Raw genomic sequence first — 15,776 nt, forward strand, 5'->3', positions numbered from 1 at the left:
CCACCCTCTCCCCAGCCCAGATTGAGAAGGTGGTGGCACAGGCTGGCATAGAGTACTCTGTGCCCATTCGGTCTCTGCTCTGCATTCCTAGGCAAGTTCCCTAAGTGCTGGCTGCCTCAGCTTCCCCATCTAAAACAGGACTGATCCTTGTATCTAGCTCACAGAGTTGGCTGAGGAGCAAGTAAGTCGCTCCACGTCAAGTGCTCAGAGCAGAGCACTGACATGCGCTGGCCTGTTAGGTGTTGTGGATGTGTGTTCAGGTGTGTTGGGGCCCATGTGCACGCAGTCTTTGCGTACTGCATGTGCACAGCTTTGCTTGGGTGGGGTGCACATGTGATTTGCGGCGCGTGTGCACCCCTCCCATGGGCGTGTGGGAGAGCAAGCAGTCAGCAGTCTATGCTGTGTGCACGTGTGCTGCCATGTGTGCTGGGCACAGTGGGGGGGAGCTGTGTGCACGTGGGTTTTGTGTGGGCATGCACATGTGCAGTGCCTGCGTGAGGGCTCAGCACACACATGGCCTATTGCACACGGATGTGTTTCCGAGCAGCGTGTGAGTGAGCGCGTAGGCAGGGGGTCTGTGGTGTGTGTGCACATGCTCACCGTGTGCAAGCCTCCCGCACTGGCAGCCGTGGAGGCCCGCCTTCTTGGCCTCCCTGTGTCGTGGGAGTCTCGGGACCCCGAGGGAGGGAAGCTGCTGCTGGCGGATGTGGCCAAGAGGGACTGGATTTATTTAGATTAAGGTGGTGGGAAAGCAGTGGAGGCTCATATGAGCTGGAAAGACAGAAGGCTGGGCTCCAAATGATTCCCCAAGCATGCCTGCTCCCCTGGACTTGGGGTGCACGTTCTACTCCCCCAAGGGGGTCCTTCTGATTCACTGTGAGCAGTGGGTCCCTCTTTGGACCTCTGTCCCTGCAACCTGGCCAAAGTAAGAGGAATCATGCGGTCTTCCTGGCACTCAGCACTCTCCCTGAGAGTCCTCTCCCTCCCTCTGCTTCAGGGACCTCCCCAGGCAGGAGAGTATGGTACGTAGGAGGGTGCCTGCTTCCTGACTGTGCCATCCACCTTGTCCCAGGTGACTCCTCCCTGGAGTGTAGCCCTCCTCCTGAAAGGGGGAAGTTGTCAGAGGCAAACCCCCAGCCTCTGAATTAGTGGCTTGGGCCTTTCCGGGGTTGGCCGGCACCGCAGCAGCCTCTGAGAAGCATGGAGGTCCATAAAGCATTGGGTAGATAACTGAGGGTATCAAGGAGTCATCTAAGATAGCCCGGGAGGTTGGGTGCCCCCAAACTCTACTCTCATTCTTCCTAGTCCCCCTGTTGTCTATGCCACCCTTCCTCTTGCCACTTCCTTGGGTTTCCATATCACTGGTTTATTTGTCTCAAAGTCTCCTGAAAGATTGCCTAACTCCTAATTGTAGAGGTGGGAAATAGGAGGCCCAGAGAGGGAAACAATTCGTCAAAGTCCACACAGCATGTCTGTGACCAAATGGTGGGGGAAATTCAATTGGTGGAATGAGATGTGCTATGGATTCTCACATGACCCCAAGCCTCAGTGATGTAGCCCCCTCCTTCTTTTTTCTTTCTTTTTTTAAGATTTTATTTATTTGTTCATGAGAGACAGAGAGAGAGGCAGAGACACAGGCAGAGGGAGAAGCAGTTTCCATGCAAGGAGCCGGATGTGGGACTAGATCCTGGGACCCCGGGATCACACCCTGAGCTGAAGGCAGACGCTCAACCGCTGGGCCACCCAGGCGTCCCTGGCCCCCTCCTTCTCATTGGCCCTCACTTCCCATAAACCACCCCAGCAGGAATAACAGTGACCAGAACCTTCCCTCTGGCCAAAGAAGTTTTAGAACAGGTGTGGCTCTTTGAGTTGCCCCATCCAAACCTCTCCCTGTATTCATGGGGGGAATCTGAGTCCCAGAGAAGGCGGGAGGCTTGCTGAATCTCACGGTGAGTCTGAGGCCCTGTTGACCAGAGCCCAAATGCTCATTTCCTAGAGAGAGAAGTCAGCCCAACGTCCCTGGGTCATCCACACTCGCCCTGAGCCCTTCTGCCCAGCCTATCCTCCCTAGCCTGATTATGCCTCTTCTCTGTGCGGCTAGGCCATGATTCTGTCCCTCTCTGGTCTGCTGCCTATTCAAGAAGGCCCCTCCTTGCTCAGTCTGAGACTCTGAGCTCCCCCCCGGCCCCAGGCCCAGCGGGAAAGGAGCCAGGGTCAGGGGGAGCTGGGGGCCCAGCCCGCAAGGCCCAGCCTTCCAGAGCCAGGCCAGCCCTGGTTGCAGTGACCTCCCATCTCCAGGCCAGCCGACCAAATTCCTCCTTTAGAATAATAAACAGTGTGGCCAGCCAGGGAGGCTGGGAGGGGAGGGGCAGGGAGGCTGAAATGACCCCCTCCCCCAGCCTGGGCTGCTAATGATTTTCTTTGGCTGAGATCTCAGGCAGGAAGAGGGGAGCCAGAGGGGCACCCACCGAGGGGCAGATGGGCCTCTGTGGGGGCCGCTGGCTCTGCAGCAGTGGCCCTGCTCCCTCCTACTGGCAGAACACTGGCATCCAGCTGGAGGGGCTGGGGCGGAGGGATGGGAGTAGGGATGCTGGGGAGGGACTGGGTTTCGTGTCTGGAACAGTTGAGAGAGAGGAGAGGGGAGGAATGAGGAGACCCTCAGGCAGGCCGGTCCAAAGGGACTGGGAGAAGGAGGAAGGGCAGAGCTGAGTGGCTCAGAGAGCTTCTGGGGGTGCTGGGCAGAGCTGAGCGTGGGGCCCCGCCGCATGTGAAAATGCGGCCCTGTACTGGGACACTCTCCATCATCCCATTTTGAGAACCGGAGACTGAGGACGCACACGGAGCCAGGGCACAGGAGGCAGCGCCGCTGGGGCTCAGGCCCCGGAGCCCAGCCCCGGATTGGAAAGTAAAGGGCCCGGAGGGGGCGTGGCGTGGGCGACCTGGGCGGGGCCCGAGGGGCGGGGCCTGAAGTGCAAAGACGGCGCACCTGGAGGCTCCGGGTGCCCGGTCACGTGGCCGCTCCCCAGGGTTCTTGCTCGGCGACCCCGGCCCACTCCTGGCCTCTTTCCTGTCCGGCTGCGGCCAGCCCCTTGCAGGCCTGGCTCTTGGTGGGTGGGGTCCTCGGCGGGGCTGCCAAGCGCAGGGATGGAGCAGAGAGCCTCCCGATTCAGCCTGTCTCTCTGGTCCCCGCTCCCTGCTCCTGCTGCCTCCTTCACTGTGCGCTTTCTCCTTCTCCGGCTCTGTGGCTCTCTCTCGGCCTCTATCATTCCAGGTCTCGGTCTCCGGCTTCGACAAGCTCTGCTGTGTCAACCTGCGCAGACTTCTTTCCCCTCCAGAGCCTTGGTTTCCCTGTCTGGATAGTGAAGGTGGGGGGCTTGGATTCCGTAGTCCCCAAGGACCCTTGAAGCCTTGCTCAGCGGTGGGGCCTCCCCTGGGCCCGACCCCTGGCCCTTCTCCGCTAGGCCTCCTTGTGCGGCTTGGGGCCCCGTAAAGGGGGCCCAGGCATGGGGCTGCCCCCCCCCCCCCCACATTCCGCAGTCCTGACTCCCCCGCTTCCCTTCCCACAGCCGCCTCCACTTCCTGTTGTGCTTTTAGAGCCTGTGGGAGTTCTCTGGGTTCTGGCTTACCCCCCTCCTGCTCCCCCAGGCCTTTCATCACGCTTTCCCAAATATTTGTCCTGGCAGATAAGAGCCTGGTATTGGAACTGTCACTCGGAGGACTGGCTGTTGGAGCTGGCGGGCCCCTGGACACTATCCAGCCCAAGTCCCCCACTCCCACTGTACATACACAGAAACTAAGGCCCAGAGTGGCCTGGGTTCACCCAAGGCTACTGGAGAGGTAGAGGCAGAGCCAAAGTAGGGTCTAGACACCCTGAAGCCGAGCCCAGTGCAGGGGGAGGGGACTCTTGGGCATGAGTGCCCTGTTGACCATGAGACATGAGTGGCTTTTGACTTTAGTGCCACGGACATGGAGGTTGGGTAGTCTGGGCTGAGGTTCATTCTGCAGGACTCAGGTGCTAAGTCAGATTTCACAATGACTCTGCCCACCCTGAGCCCTGACCCCTGTTTAACTCTGCAGGACACCATGCAGGTTCCAGGCACCATGCCAGCTCCTGTCCTCAAAGGTAGGTACATTGTGGCTTCCAAGTGTCATGCCAGTTTCTGTTGTCAAAGGGGTGGGGGTGGGGAGGTCCCTCTGGAGCTGGCAGGGGCAGTACATGTTAGCACCCCGGGAGCGTGGGGGGCTGGGAGCCCAGGGGCGCTGCTATGCTCTTGAGCTTCCATTTCCTGCCTTTCCAGTGGCGCTCAGTGAAGGCCTTCTTCAACTGTTCACTCAGCTCAGAAATCTGGCTGGACTCCTGCTTGTCCAGAGCTATTAGTTCAAATCCTTTGCTCAACCCTCCATACCCTATACCTCTTCACCAGCTGTCCCCATCCCACTTGCTAACAGTCACCCCGGTGTCCGGTGTCCCACCTTCTCAGCGCTCTTTGGTATCAGCCTAGCTGGTCTGCTTCTGGTCTGAGACTCCCCTCCTGGCCTGGATCTCTCACTGGTTGTGAGCTCCCAAGTCCTGCCTGGGCTTCTGCAAGCACACCCTTCCCTCACTACTGCCTGTTACATGCTGTCAGTGCTCCAGGGGCTGGGTGGCTGACCAGGCAGTCATTGGTCACTGGCAATTAGTGATCAGCCGACGGCCAACTGGCTGATTACCTGCGGGTCTAGGGAACATGGCTTACAGAATCCTTCCCAGAAGACATCAGCAGGGGAAGTGAGACCAGTCACTTGACACCCCCACCCCACCCCAGTTCCCAGTGGCTGCTGAGTTTCTCCTGCCCCGTCTGCCTTACTCTGAGCTACCCTGCCCCACCTTCCCCAGTCATGGCCGTCTCTGGGCTTGGGTGGAACCTAGGAGCTGGAGCAGCTGCAGGGAAGGGGCTCAGAAAGTGACCTGGGAAGTAATGCAGGAACTGGAGGCCTGGGAATTGCTTCCCGAGGATTTCCTGATGCCTTCGGGAGAATGTGCCCAAGCCTGAACATAGCATAGCTGGAGGATTCTGAGACCTGGCATCTAGAGGCACGATCAGGAGGCCAGGAGGCTGGAAGGAGTCTTGGGGCCTGGGCACTGGGCAAGCAGGCTTCAGAGCCATGGGTTCCAGTCTATGTCAGATTAGGGAGGTGTGTTCTTCAAACACTGTGCAGGTATGGCCTCCCCCAGGCTCAGCTGTGAGGAGTGGTGCTGATGCTTCTGTGCCCTGACATCTGATGCCTTTCCTCCCAAAGGCCAGGCACTGTGGCTGCCGCTGCTGTTGATGCTGAGCCCACAGGCCTCCGGCGGCCTGGTCATCACACCCCCGGGGCCGGAGCTTGTCCTTAATATCTCTAGCACCTTCGTTCTGACCTGCTCGGGTCCAGCTCCGGTGGTATGGGAACGGTTGTCCCAAGAGCCCCTGCAGAAAATGGCCAGGACCCAGGATGGCACCTTCTCCAGCACACTGACACTGACCAATGTCACTGGGCTAGACACGGGAGAGTACTTTTGCACCTACAAAGGCTCCCATGGGCTGGAGCCTGATGGGCGAAAACGGCTCTATATCTTTGTGCCAGGTAAGCACCCCCACCTGTGTGCTCCCTCCCTGACTTCTCTTCTCAACTGCAGGTATCTGGGGGAAGCTGGGAGTGCTTAGTGACATGGTGAGACACAGCCAGCTTAGAAATGCAGACAAATCATGGAGCCCAGCCTGGCTTAGTCCAGGAGGATGTTCACTCCCATCCCTGGGTCTGGAGATCTGACTTTCCCTGACAGCCCACCCCATTCCTGGCTCCCAAGAACTCTGCCTTCTCAGAGGGTCCCAGTGTGCTCTTTTTTGGCCTCTACCTCCCATCTTTCCCATTCTCCAATCTCCGGGTACCGGCTGCCCTTGGACTTGTGGCTTATCTTCTTTCTTACCCTGGTGCTGACCATATCAAATGTTAAAGCTGGAAGGGACCTCTGAGAGCATCCTTATTCTGTAAAGGGAAGACTGAGGGCCAGAGAGGGAAGACACCTGCATAAGTTCACACAGAAATTCAGAGGAAAGCCAGCAAACCAACTCCCCTGACCTTAATTCTTGGTCCCACACATGGCAGATCCCACTATGGGCTTTCTCCCGGTTGACCCTGAGGAACTCTTCATCTTTCTCACGGAAATAACGGAGATCACAATTCCATGCCGAGTGACGGATCCAAGACTGGTGGTGACACTACACGAGAAGAAAGTGGATATCCCACTGCCCATCCCCTATGACCACCAACGTGGCTTCTCTGGTACCTTCGAGGACAAGACTTATGTCTGCAAGACCACCATCGGGGACAAGGAAGTGGATTCTGAAGCCTACTATGTCTACAGCCTCCAGGGTGAGCCCCCTTTCTGGCCTGATGCTCAGCAGAGGCAAGTATGACCCTCCGTAGAGGTATAGCCCTTTCCAGTTTACAAAGTGTGCAATTCCATTTTTCACTGGATTCTCACTGTAGTCTTGGAAGGCAGGTACTGTTTGCCCACTTTACAGATGGAAACCCGAAACACGGAGGATGGAGTATTCCTGAGGTCATGAGGAGTGTTAGTGGCAAGGCTGGGCTGTACATCGTGGCAGGCAAAGGCACAGGCCTTGGAGCCAGTTGGGTTTGAATCCCAGCTGTGCACTTCCCATCTGAGTGCCTTTGCACAAGGCACATAATCTCTCTGAGCCTGCCTCTTCCTCTGCAAAATGAGGAAAACAATGGCTGCCCACCTGGTGGGATTATTGTGAGGATTAAAGGTAGAGGCTCCCCGTTACATGGTTGTGCTCCATACATTTCTCCTTTACCTAGATGCCCAGAGAATGCATTGATTCAAGACTGTTATCCTTCTAGGACGTCAGCTCCACGAGGGCAGGAAGTTTGTCGTGTTTATTGCTAAAGTCCCAGTGTCTAGCATAGGACTTGGCATATAGGAAGCTTTTAATAAATATTTGTTGAATGAATGAATGAATCTTCCGCACCAGTCATTCCTTCCCTCTCTGAACCCCCACCCCGTCCCCCAGCGGAAGGGCTGGTGGCTGGTCATAACTTCCTCAGCCCTAAGCTACTCTCTCTCCACTAGTGTCATCCATCAACGTCTCCGTGAATGCAGTGCAGACTGTGGTCCGCCAGGGTGAGAACATCACCATCATGTGCATCGTGACCGGAAATGAGGTGGTTAACTTTGAATGGACATACCCACGCATGGAGGTATTGCTGGGCCAGGGTTTGGAGAAAGGGCCAGGGAGGGTTGGGTATCTTGACTTGCAGCCTAACTTCTTTGACCCTGCCTGATTTGGGGTGCTTGCCCCACCTGTCCCTACAGAGTGGGCGGCTGGTGGAGCCAGTGACTGACTTCCTCTTCAATGTGCCCTCCCACATACGCTCCATTCTGCACATCCCTAGTGCTGAGCTTGGCGATTCAGGGACCTACATCTGCAATGTATCAGAAAGTGTGAATGACCATCGAGATGAAAAGTCCATCAATGTCACCGTGGTTGGTGCGTGCCTTGGGCTTAGCCCCGACCCTCCTTCTGAGCTGGACCTAGACCTTCTCAAAGCCCTGGGGGGTACTGTCAGCTGCATTCCAGTACGGTCCTAGCTTCAGTACCAACCAAAGCGCATTTCCAGGAGAAACCCAAAACCCAAACCCAAACCCAAATGCAGCGTCCGCCCCAAATCCAACTCTGATCCCAGTGTAGACTTTCTGCCAGCCCCAACCCGATTTCTAAACCCAACCGCCATCCCAGGCCCGGGCAGCTCCATCCTCAAGTTCAATCATGCTGCAACGCACCTCAACCGCAATCCCGAGCCAGAACACGCTCAGTGAGAACGATTCCAGTCCCAATCCCAAGCCCGGCCCCCAAATCCATATCAGCCCCAATTCAGCCCCTAGTCTCGGCTCCAACTCTGGGAGCTCCATCCCTGGAGTGAGGACCATCAGGTCCTGAAGCCTGAAGCCCCGCCCCCGAGGGCTGGGCTCCGCGGGCAGCCAGTGGATGCCCCGCCCCGGGAGCCCCGCCCCCAGGAGGCGCTGCCCTATTGGTAGCCGGGCCTAGCCCCGCCCCCGGGGCCCGCCCCTGACGGCCGCCCCTTGCAGAGAGCGGCTACGTGCGGCTGCTGGGGGAGCTGGACGCCGTACAGTTCGCGGAGCTGCACCGCAGCCGGGCTCTGCAGGTCGTGTTCGAGGCCTACCCGCCGCCTACTGTCGTGTGGTTCAAGGACAACCGCACGCTAGGCGAATCCAGCGCAGGCGAGATCGCCTTGTCCACACGCAACGTGTCTGAGACCCGGTGAGCAGCAGCCCACCCCCTCCATTCTTGAGCAGCCTTCAGCCACTGGACACACCTAGACCCACCTTCCCTGAGAGCCCACTATGTGCGAGGCGCCGTGCCAGGCACTGGGGAGGCTGCAGACACCCGAATAGACTGCCCCAGCCCTCCTAGAGTTTCCTGGCCAGACACGGGTCAGATGATCCCCCAAGTGGTTGGGTGTCCTTGTGATGGGTGGAGCCAGCAGGGAGCAGCTGAGGAGAGAAAGGCCAGATGATCAGGGAGGAGGGTACTTCTCAGGCCACCACCACCTGTGCATGGGTGGTGGCCCGGAGGCTGGAGATGAGCAGGCCTTTCTGCAGGGGTGAGAAGAGGTGCTTCCCTTACCCTCTTCATCCCCCCTCACCCCCTTCTTGGCTCAGTAGAACCAGCTGCCTATGGGTGGGGATTCAAGAGACTGGTGTGAGTCCCAGCTCTGCTACTGACACCTGTGTGACCTCGGGAAGCCCCTCCCTGGGTCTTGTGTCTCTTGTCTGGACAAGGAGGTGGAGGGGAGGGGCTGTGGGAGTTCTTATAGCTCTGGCAGCTGGGCCTGTCGCACTCCATAGGTACGTGTCAGAACTGACGTTGGTGCGGGTCAAGGTGGCCGAGGCTGGCTACTACACCATGCGGGCCTTCCATGAGGATGCCGAGGCCCAGCTCTCCTTCCAGCTGCAGGTCAACGGTGAGGAGCCCTGCCCCCTGCCACCCCAACCCCACCCACTTCCTTTTCCCTTCCTACACTGTCCACTGGCCCGTAGGAGGAGAAGGAGTAGGACGGGGAGCTGAGGCCTCAGGATGCTGACTTCTAGGCTGAACTCCAGCCCTTTCACTCCCGTGTGAACTCAGCATATCCCCTCTTTGGGTCTCAAGGAGGCTGCTGGGTGCCATTGGTGTTCCTGAAGCCTCAGACATTCATGTACCAATGCTATGATTTCTCCTTCCCACATTTTCTTATACTATACTACTAATGATATAGATATTTATTGAACAACAACACACCAGTCTGTTGGTGCCCCTTGCATCCTACTGGGGGAAGACAGATACTCATTCACCAGTAGGGCAAAGAACCAGCAAATGACACAGAAGGTTGGAAGGTCACAAGTGCTGTCAAAGGGGGAAAAAAGGTTGGGTAGGGAGGATCGAGGGTTCAGGGGGCAGGGGGCGATGAGGGTTGCAATTTTAAATAGCCTGATCACGTTGGCCTCATGGAGGCGACTTTGCGTGAAGACTTCAAGAAGGTGAGGGCGTTTGCCAAGTGGTTCTCTGGGGGCAAGGGCCCACCAAGCAGTACAAAGGCAGGGCCAAAAGCCTGTGTGGCTGGAGCTGAGAAGGGGGAGAGTGGTGGGAGATGAGGTCAGAGCTGAGACCTGGTAGTGGGGGCCGGGAGGAGGGCAGGTTATGTAGGTCCCCTCGGGCCCTTGTATGGACTTTGGCTTTTACTGTGACTGAAATGACAGAGCCACTGGAGGGCTTTGAGCAGGGGAATGACACACTAATGACTTACTGTTTTGTCAATTGACTTTCTAAAAATAAATTTATTTTGAAAGAGAATATAACCTTTCAATTGTAGATGGAAAATCAGCATCACATGTCATAAATATAAAGCCACCACTAAAATAAACTCTGGGAAAACAAAGTGATGCTATTAAATTCTAGCTCCATGCTCTTGCTTTCCCAGGGCTTTCTCTGACCCTCAGACCTGCTCTGTCTTTGTTAAAAGGGAAGATTAGCAAGTCTCAGAGAGGTGTTAGAGTCAGACTAGCACCCTACTGAGGCTTTCCCTTTGAAGTACCCAGAAGGGGAACCTGTCAGTTTTCACACGGTGATTCCTGGTATTTGATGTTCACCTGTAACCTGAAGCTCCCCTCCCCCTCAGGGGGGGACCCTGGGCCAAGTCCTCCCGAGGGCCTTTCTCATTGACTGTCCTTCCTGACCTCCCCATCTCCTGGCCTCCTGCCCTCTCCAACAGTGCCTGTCCGCGTGCTGGAGCTGAGTGAAAGCCACCCTGCCAGCGGGGAGCAGACAGTCCGATGTCGCGGCCGGGGCATGCCCCAGCCACACCTCACCTGGTCTACCTGCAGCGACCTCAAAAGGTGAGCAGATCTGGGGCCTCCTTCTCCGAGGGTAACCACAGCTGCCTGGAAGGACCCAGTGGAGGTCATCTAGTCCAGCCCCTTCCTCTGGGCACACTGTTCCAGGCTAGAGCCCCGTCCCAGAAGATGTGTCTTCTCGGAGATGCTCTGCATGACCTAAACTGTCCCGTTTCCTTACCTTGACTCAGAGGATCCAATGGAGGGAGTGAATTTTGCAATGCAGGGCTTTCAGTTCTGGGGTAGGAGCGCCCCCTGCCGGTCAGTCGAGGGCCCACAGGAGGAATGAGCTCAGGACCAGGCGATGGGAAGCAGCAGGGACTGGAAGCTGACCCGACTGGCTCTCCTGGCAGATGTCCTCGCGAGCTGCCACCCACGCCGCTAGGGAACAGTTCAGAGGAGGAGAGCCAGCTGGAGACTAACGTGACATACTGGCCTGAGGATCAGGAGTTCGAGGTGGTGAGCACGCTGCGCCTGCGCCGTGTGGATCAGCCGCTGTCGGTGCGCTGCACTCTGCACAACCTGCTGGGACACGACATGCAGGAGGTCACCGTGGTGCCACATTGTGAGTCCTCCAGCCTTGGTGGCCCCTGAAGACCCTCCACCCCCATCTCAACCATACTTGGAACTGTGCCTCTGGGCACTCAGGAGCATCGAGAAGCCCACCAGAGTATGCCCCTATGCACTTACACAACAACACAGTATTGGCACACATGTGTACGCCCATGAGTACATGAGTGTGTATGCTATATGTATGTCATAAGCCATGTACATGAGCAGGACTGATCCTCGGACACAGGTGCAAAGCCTCCCAGTGTAGACTTGTAAACAACATTATGTAGAATGCCCGAGCCCCACATTTCGCATCTAAGGCTGGAGTGTATGTCTGTCAGCATATACACAGGCATGCATGATTCCTGCTTTGGTGTGTAAACCCACCTAGTGTATGTTTATAAACCATGTATATGAACACACCTCATCTCCAGATATGTTTATATAGATCCACGAGGGTATGTTTATGTGCATGTATGTACAGATGAACACTCCCCACACAAGAGTGCAAATGGTGCATGTTCAATTCCTGTACACGTGTGCCAACTGGCATAGCGCATGTCTGTAAGCATGGAGTTGCAGCACACCTTTCCGTGAAAGCCCGCAAACACAGTCTCTGCACACAGATGCCTGCTGTACGATGCAGATCTACGAGCAGGTACACATGCATATATTCATATGTGTCCACCAGCGCCTGGATGCTTTTGCTGCCTGCCAGTCCCTATGCATGCATACACCCCTGTGCTTGTACTTCGTTGACTCTCTCCTTCCTCTTTCTCACTGGAGAAGGCCAAGCCCTGCCTGCCCTTCTAGTGCCCACAGTCCAGAGCAACAGCAGACAAGCAATTAGGCAATCCCACTGCAGGGGGCAGTACTTTGGGGGGGAAAACCTACAGGGAGGAGGGGCTCCATGCCCAGCCGTGGGATTCAGGCAAGTGGGCACCTGCAGACCAGCCCCGAGCAAGACAGAAGTAAAGCTTTTCTGTGTCACAGGAGGAGGCGGGCATGTACCAGCCCACAGGGAAACTACCGTGGCTGCACGAAGTCTCTTCCTTTTATTCAGATGGCTCCTTAGAATTTCAGACTTCCTTCCCAGGACTGGGATGTGTGACCGAGTGGGGAGAGAGGAGAGGAGTTGTTCTGGGGCCCTGAGGAGGAGGGACAGGGCCTCTAGGGGTGCTTAGAGGGGCAAGTGAGGGACAGAGGAAGAGGGAACGAAGTCCTCAGGGACCCCATGGGTGGCCAGTGGGGCAGGGTAGGGGGGATGAGGATCTGGCTGGGGTAGATGCAGGGGCAGGGAAGGGGAGATGAGGGTGTGGCTGGGATGGATGTAGAGGCAGGGGAAGAGAAAGGGAACTTGTGCAGCAAAGAGGTTGAGGCCTTAGGGAAGAGACTTGGGGCATGGGGCCCAGAGTCAGCCCCACTTGGCTACCCCTGTTCCCTGGGGGATGCACCTTATAGCTCCAACACCCCTGGGTGCTTGGGATGAAGCCGGGAGGAAACGATCTGTATCCATCAGGCTGTGGGAGCTCAGTCACAGGCTGTGACAGCCCTGGGCAAGGGCCTGGATTCAGAGGCGAGGCGAGTCCAGTCGTCAGGAGCTGGCATCCAATCTGGAGCCATGGCAGACTGGCCAGACTGACCCCTGCAAAGGCTGAAGGCATATGGGGGCCCAGAGAATCTGAGCTGCAGTTGTTACTGAGGGGTGTGGGTTCTGATGGCAGAGGCTGAAGGTATGGCCCAGACGGAGGGGCTGACATCACAGGCCGTGGCTGGTGGAGGGAGGCTTCCATCCTGGGCAGGACAGGCAGAGAGGATCTGCGGTACCAACGGTGGGGGGTGAGGGGCACGGGGCAGCTGCCAAGCTCCTTGTCTCCTTACGGTCAGCTCTTGTCTCTGCCTCCAGCTCTGCCCTTCAAGGTGGTGGTGATCTCGGCCATCCTGGCCTTGGTGGTTCTCACAATCATCTCCCTCATCATCCTCATCATGCTCTGGCAAAAGGTAACCTCCTATCCCCACTAATGGGTGCAGGTTGACACTCTAGGTTTTCTGCATGGAGCCCCCTACTGTCCTTGAGTGTCACAGGACCCGGCCACCTCCCTGCCCCGCACAGAAGGCAGGTGTAAAATGACGTGCAGTGCCAGTGGGTGTCCAAGCTGCCTCCACCCCCAGCAGGAGAGGCTGTCTTGGGCCTGGTCCGGGCCCTCCAAGGTCCCTTGCCTCTGCTCTGCCCTCCCAGGTTTTGCTTGGACATCAGCCCTGTCCCCAACCCTGCCACGACACAGGGCAAGGCACTTTCTGGGTGGACTACATGGGCTCCAGGGTTCTTCCAGCTCTCACCCCGAGACTCCCAGGCTTCTGCTGAAATGCATTCTAATCCTATTAACCTGTAATTTCAGTGCTCTGTTCAGAGAGGCTTCACCATTCTGTGATCCCAACATTTTAAGATTCCTGAGTTAGGATTGCAGCACCCATGATTCTATCATTCTGAGATTCCAATCCTGTGATTCCAACATCCTGTGATTTCAACATCCTAAGCTTATATCTTTTTGAGATATCCACTGCGAGTGACCGAGCATGGGAGGGCTGTCCAGACCTAGCTGAGTGCCCGTAGCTTGTGTCACTTCTCAGGGCTGCCCACCCCTCTACTTCCATCTGGGAAGCAGTTGGGGCTCTGGGAGAAGCTGATGAGGAAGTTTTTTTCTTTAAAAAAAAAGATTTTATTTATTTATATATGAGAGACACACAGAGAGAGAAAGAGGCAGAGGGAGAAGCAGGCTCCATGCAGGGAGCCTGATGTGGGACTCGATCCTGAGTCTCCAGCATCAGGCCCTGGGCTGAAGGCGGCGCTAAACTGCTGAGCCACCTGGGCTGCCCCAAGATGAGGAAGTTCTGATGAACCGGGCCCTTGGCTGTTAGCTGCTCCTCAGCCATGGCCATGCTGGGGCCTCTTGCCACCTGTTCTCACTGAGCCCATGAGGCTGGCTTTATCAGTAACTTGCTCTGTGACTTCAAATATGCCTCTGCCTCTCTTTGGGCCTCAGAGTCTCGTGCTGCATCTGTTATATAAGGGGCTATGGGCTTGTGGGCCTCAAAGCCCAGACCTCCTGTGGTGATCCATCCCTGGTGCTGGTCCCGCAGAAGCCACGTTATGAGATCCGATGGAAGGTGATTGAATCCGTGAGCTCCGATGGCCATGAGTACATCTACGTGGACCCTATGCAGCTGCCCTACGACTCCACCTGGGAGCTGCCGAGGGACCAGCTCGTGCTTGGTCAGTCCAGGGCGTCCCTGTGTGGCAGTCTGGGAACTTGAGGCGGGTGGGAAGACTGAGGTGTGGCCCAGCTTTGCCATGACTAGCTTTGAGACCTAGGGCTCCTGTCCTGCCTTCCCTCCATACAATGGGGCGAGATGATCCCCCAGGGACCATTCAGCATTGAGGTCCTATGGTCCTGTGACTGTGACATAGGAGCCCTTTGTGGCAAGAGATGTATTAATCGAGGACAGGCTGCATGTCAAGCCTGTGCTTGGTCTAGCTGGGAAGGCTGAGACACGCTGAGGAGCTGAGTTCCCTTCCGGGGTGGGAGGAAGGCTTCCAGGGACTGCAGATGGGCCAGAAAGCAGGCAGGACTTAGCTAAGACTAAGTCAGCTGAGACTTTGCAGGGAAGGGCTGCAAAACACTGTGGACTTAGGAGACTCCTTGAGGGGAACACTTTAAGTCCAGGTTGGCTTCGAGGATTGATCTCAGAGAGAGTGAGGGATGCAGACTCCTGGTGGGCCAGGTGCTGACGGATCATCTCCACCATAGGACGTACGCTCGGCTCTGGGGCCTTTGGGCAGGTGGTGGAGGCGACGGCTCACGGCCTAAGCCATTCGCAGGCCACGATGAAAGTGGCAGTCAAGATGCTGAAATGTGAGTCCTGGCAGCCTGCCGCTTCCTCACATCTGGGCCCCCACCTCCTCCCTGCCCCCTGCTCACACATTCAGGCCCTCCCTGATTCTGATTTGCTGGCCACAGCAATGCAGCCACCTGGAGGCCAGCCCCACTCCAGATTCTGCTCTGGCCAAGAGGCTGCCTGCCCACCTTCCTGGTACCTCCTTCCCTCCCTGACCTTCCTTCTGTCTCCTTCTCCTCCCCCTACTCGTGGGCTCTTGCCACCTTAGGCCATGGGAGTCCTACAGCACAGGGTGGGGCCAAAGGGCCTTTTTGGGGCCCTGGCAACAGGGCAGCCTGAGGCCTCATCTCTGCCCCCTCAGCCACAGCCCGCAGCAGCGAGAAGCAGGCCCTCATGTCAGAGCTGAAGATCATGAGTCACCTCGGGCCCCATCTAAATGTGGTCAACTTGCTGGGGGCCTGCACCAAAGGAGGTACTAAAACCACTCCCCCAGAGCATTCTGGAAAATGCCAGTAGCCTAAGCCGGCCCCTCCCCTGGCCCTCTGTCCACAGATGACAGGACACTCCAGCTGGAGGGTCTGCACGCAGCCTGTCCAGTGCCCTCATTTCACAGACCCAGGTGGAGGGGTGGGCTTTACAAACTCATGGAATCACAGCACCTTCAAGGCCCGAGGACTCCTTAGACTGGCCATTTCCAAACTCAGGGGTCCTCTGATGTGTTTAAATTTTCACAAGACATTTGACAAGCTCACAAACCCCAGCCCCCTGGGAGGTGAGTTATATCCCCACATCTGGAGACCAGCGCCAGCATGCTGGCTTATTCCGCTTCTGTTCAGGTCATAGAATAACGTCCCTCCAGCCGGTGTGTTTGTTTGAGGCTCTGATGGCA

The 15,776-nt window shown here is 56.8% G+C and overlaps 1 protein-coding gene across 4 annotated transcripts in view; it reads left to right on the forward strand.

The window, feature by feature from the left end:
* Window positions 1–15,776, forward strand: part of PDGFRB (platelet derived growth factor receptor beta) — a 37,703-nt gene that overhangs the window by 12,365 nt on the left and 9,562 nt on the right. For 2 of the 4 annotated variants that reach the window (XM_077895918.1, XM_077895919.1), the window contains exons 2-14: window positions 4,078–4,123; window positions 5,281–5,604; window positions 6,127–6,393; window positions 7,118–7,245; window positions 7,361–7,535; window positions 8,135–8,327; window positions 8,915–9,030; window positions 10,318–10,441; window positions 10,792–11,003; window positions 12,897–12,991; window positions 14,132–14,264; window positions 14,800–14,904; window positions 15,249–15,359. In XM_077895918.1, coding sequence (XP_077752044.1) covers window positions 4,078–4,123; window positions 5,281–5,604; window positions 6,127–6,393; window positions 7,118–7,245; window positions 7,361–7,535; window positions 8,135–8,327; window positions 8,915–9,030; window positions 10,318–10,441; window positions 10,792–11,003; window positions 12,897–12,991; window positions 14,132–14,264; window positions 14,800–14,904; window positions 15,249–15,359 — 2,029 coding nt within the window. Of the gene's footprint in view, window positions 1–3,271; window positions 3,366–4,077; window positions 4,124–5,280; window positions 5,605–6,126; window positions 6,428–7,117; window positions 7,246–7,360; window positions 7,536–8,134; window positions 8,328–8,914; window positions 9,031–10,317; window positions 10,442–10,791; window positions 11,004–12,896; window positions 12,992–14,131; window positions 14,265–14,799; window positions 14,905–15,248; window positions 15,360–15,776 lie in introns of those variants that run through there. The other 2 variants (XM_077895920.1, XM_077895921.1) reach the window with 2 other exon arrangements.

This window comes from Canis aureus, chromosome 4 (assembly GCF_053574225.1).
Source record: "Canis aureus isolate CA01 chromosome 4, VMU_Caureus_v.1.0, whole genome shotgun sequence".
NCBI lineage: Eukaryota > Metazoa > Chordata > Mammalia > Carnivora > Canidae > Canis > Canis aureus.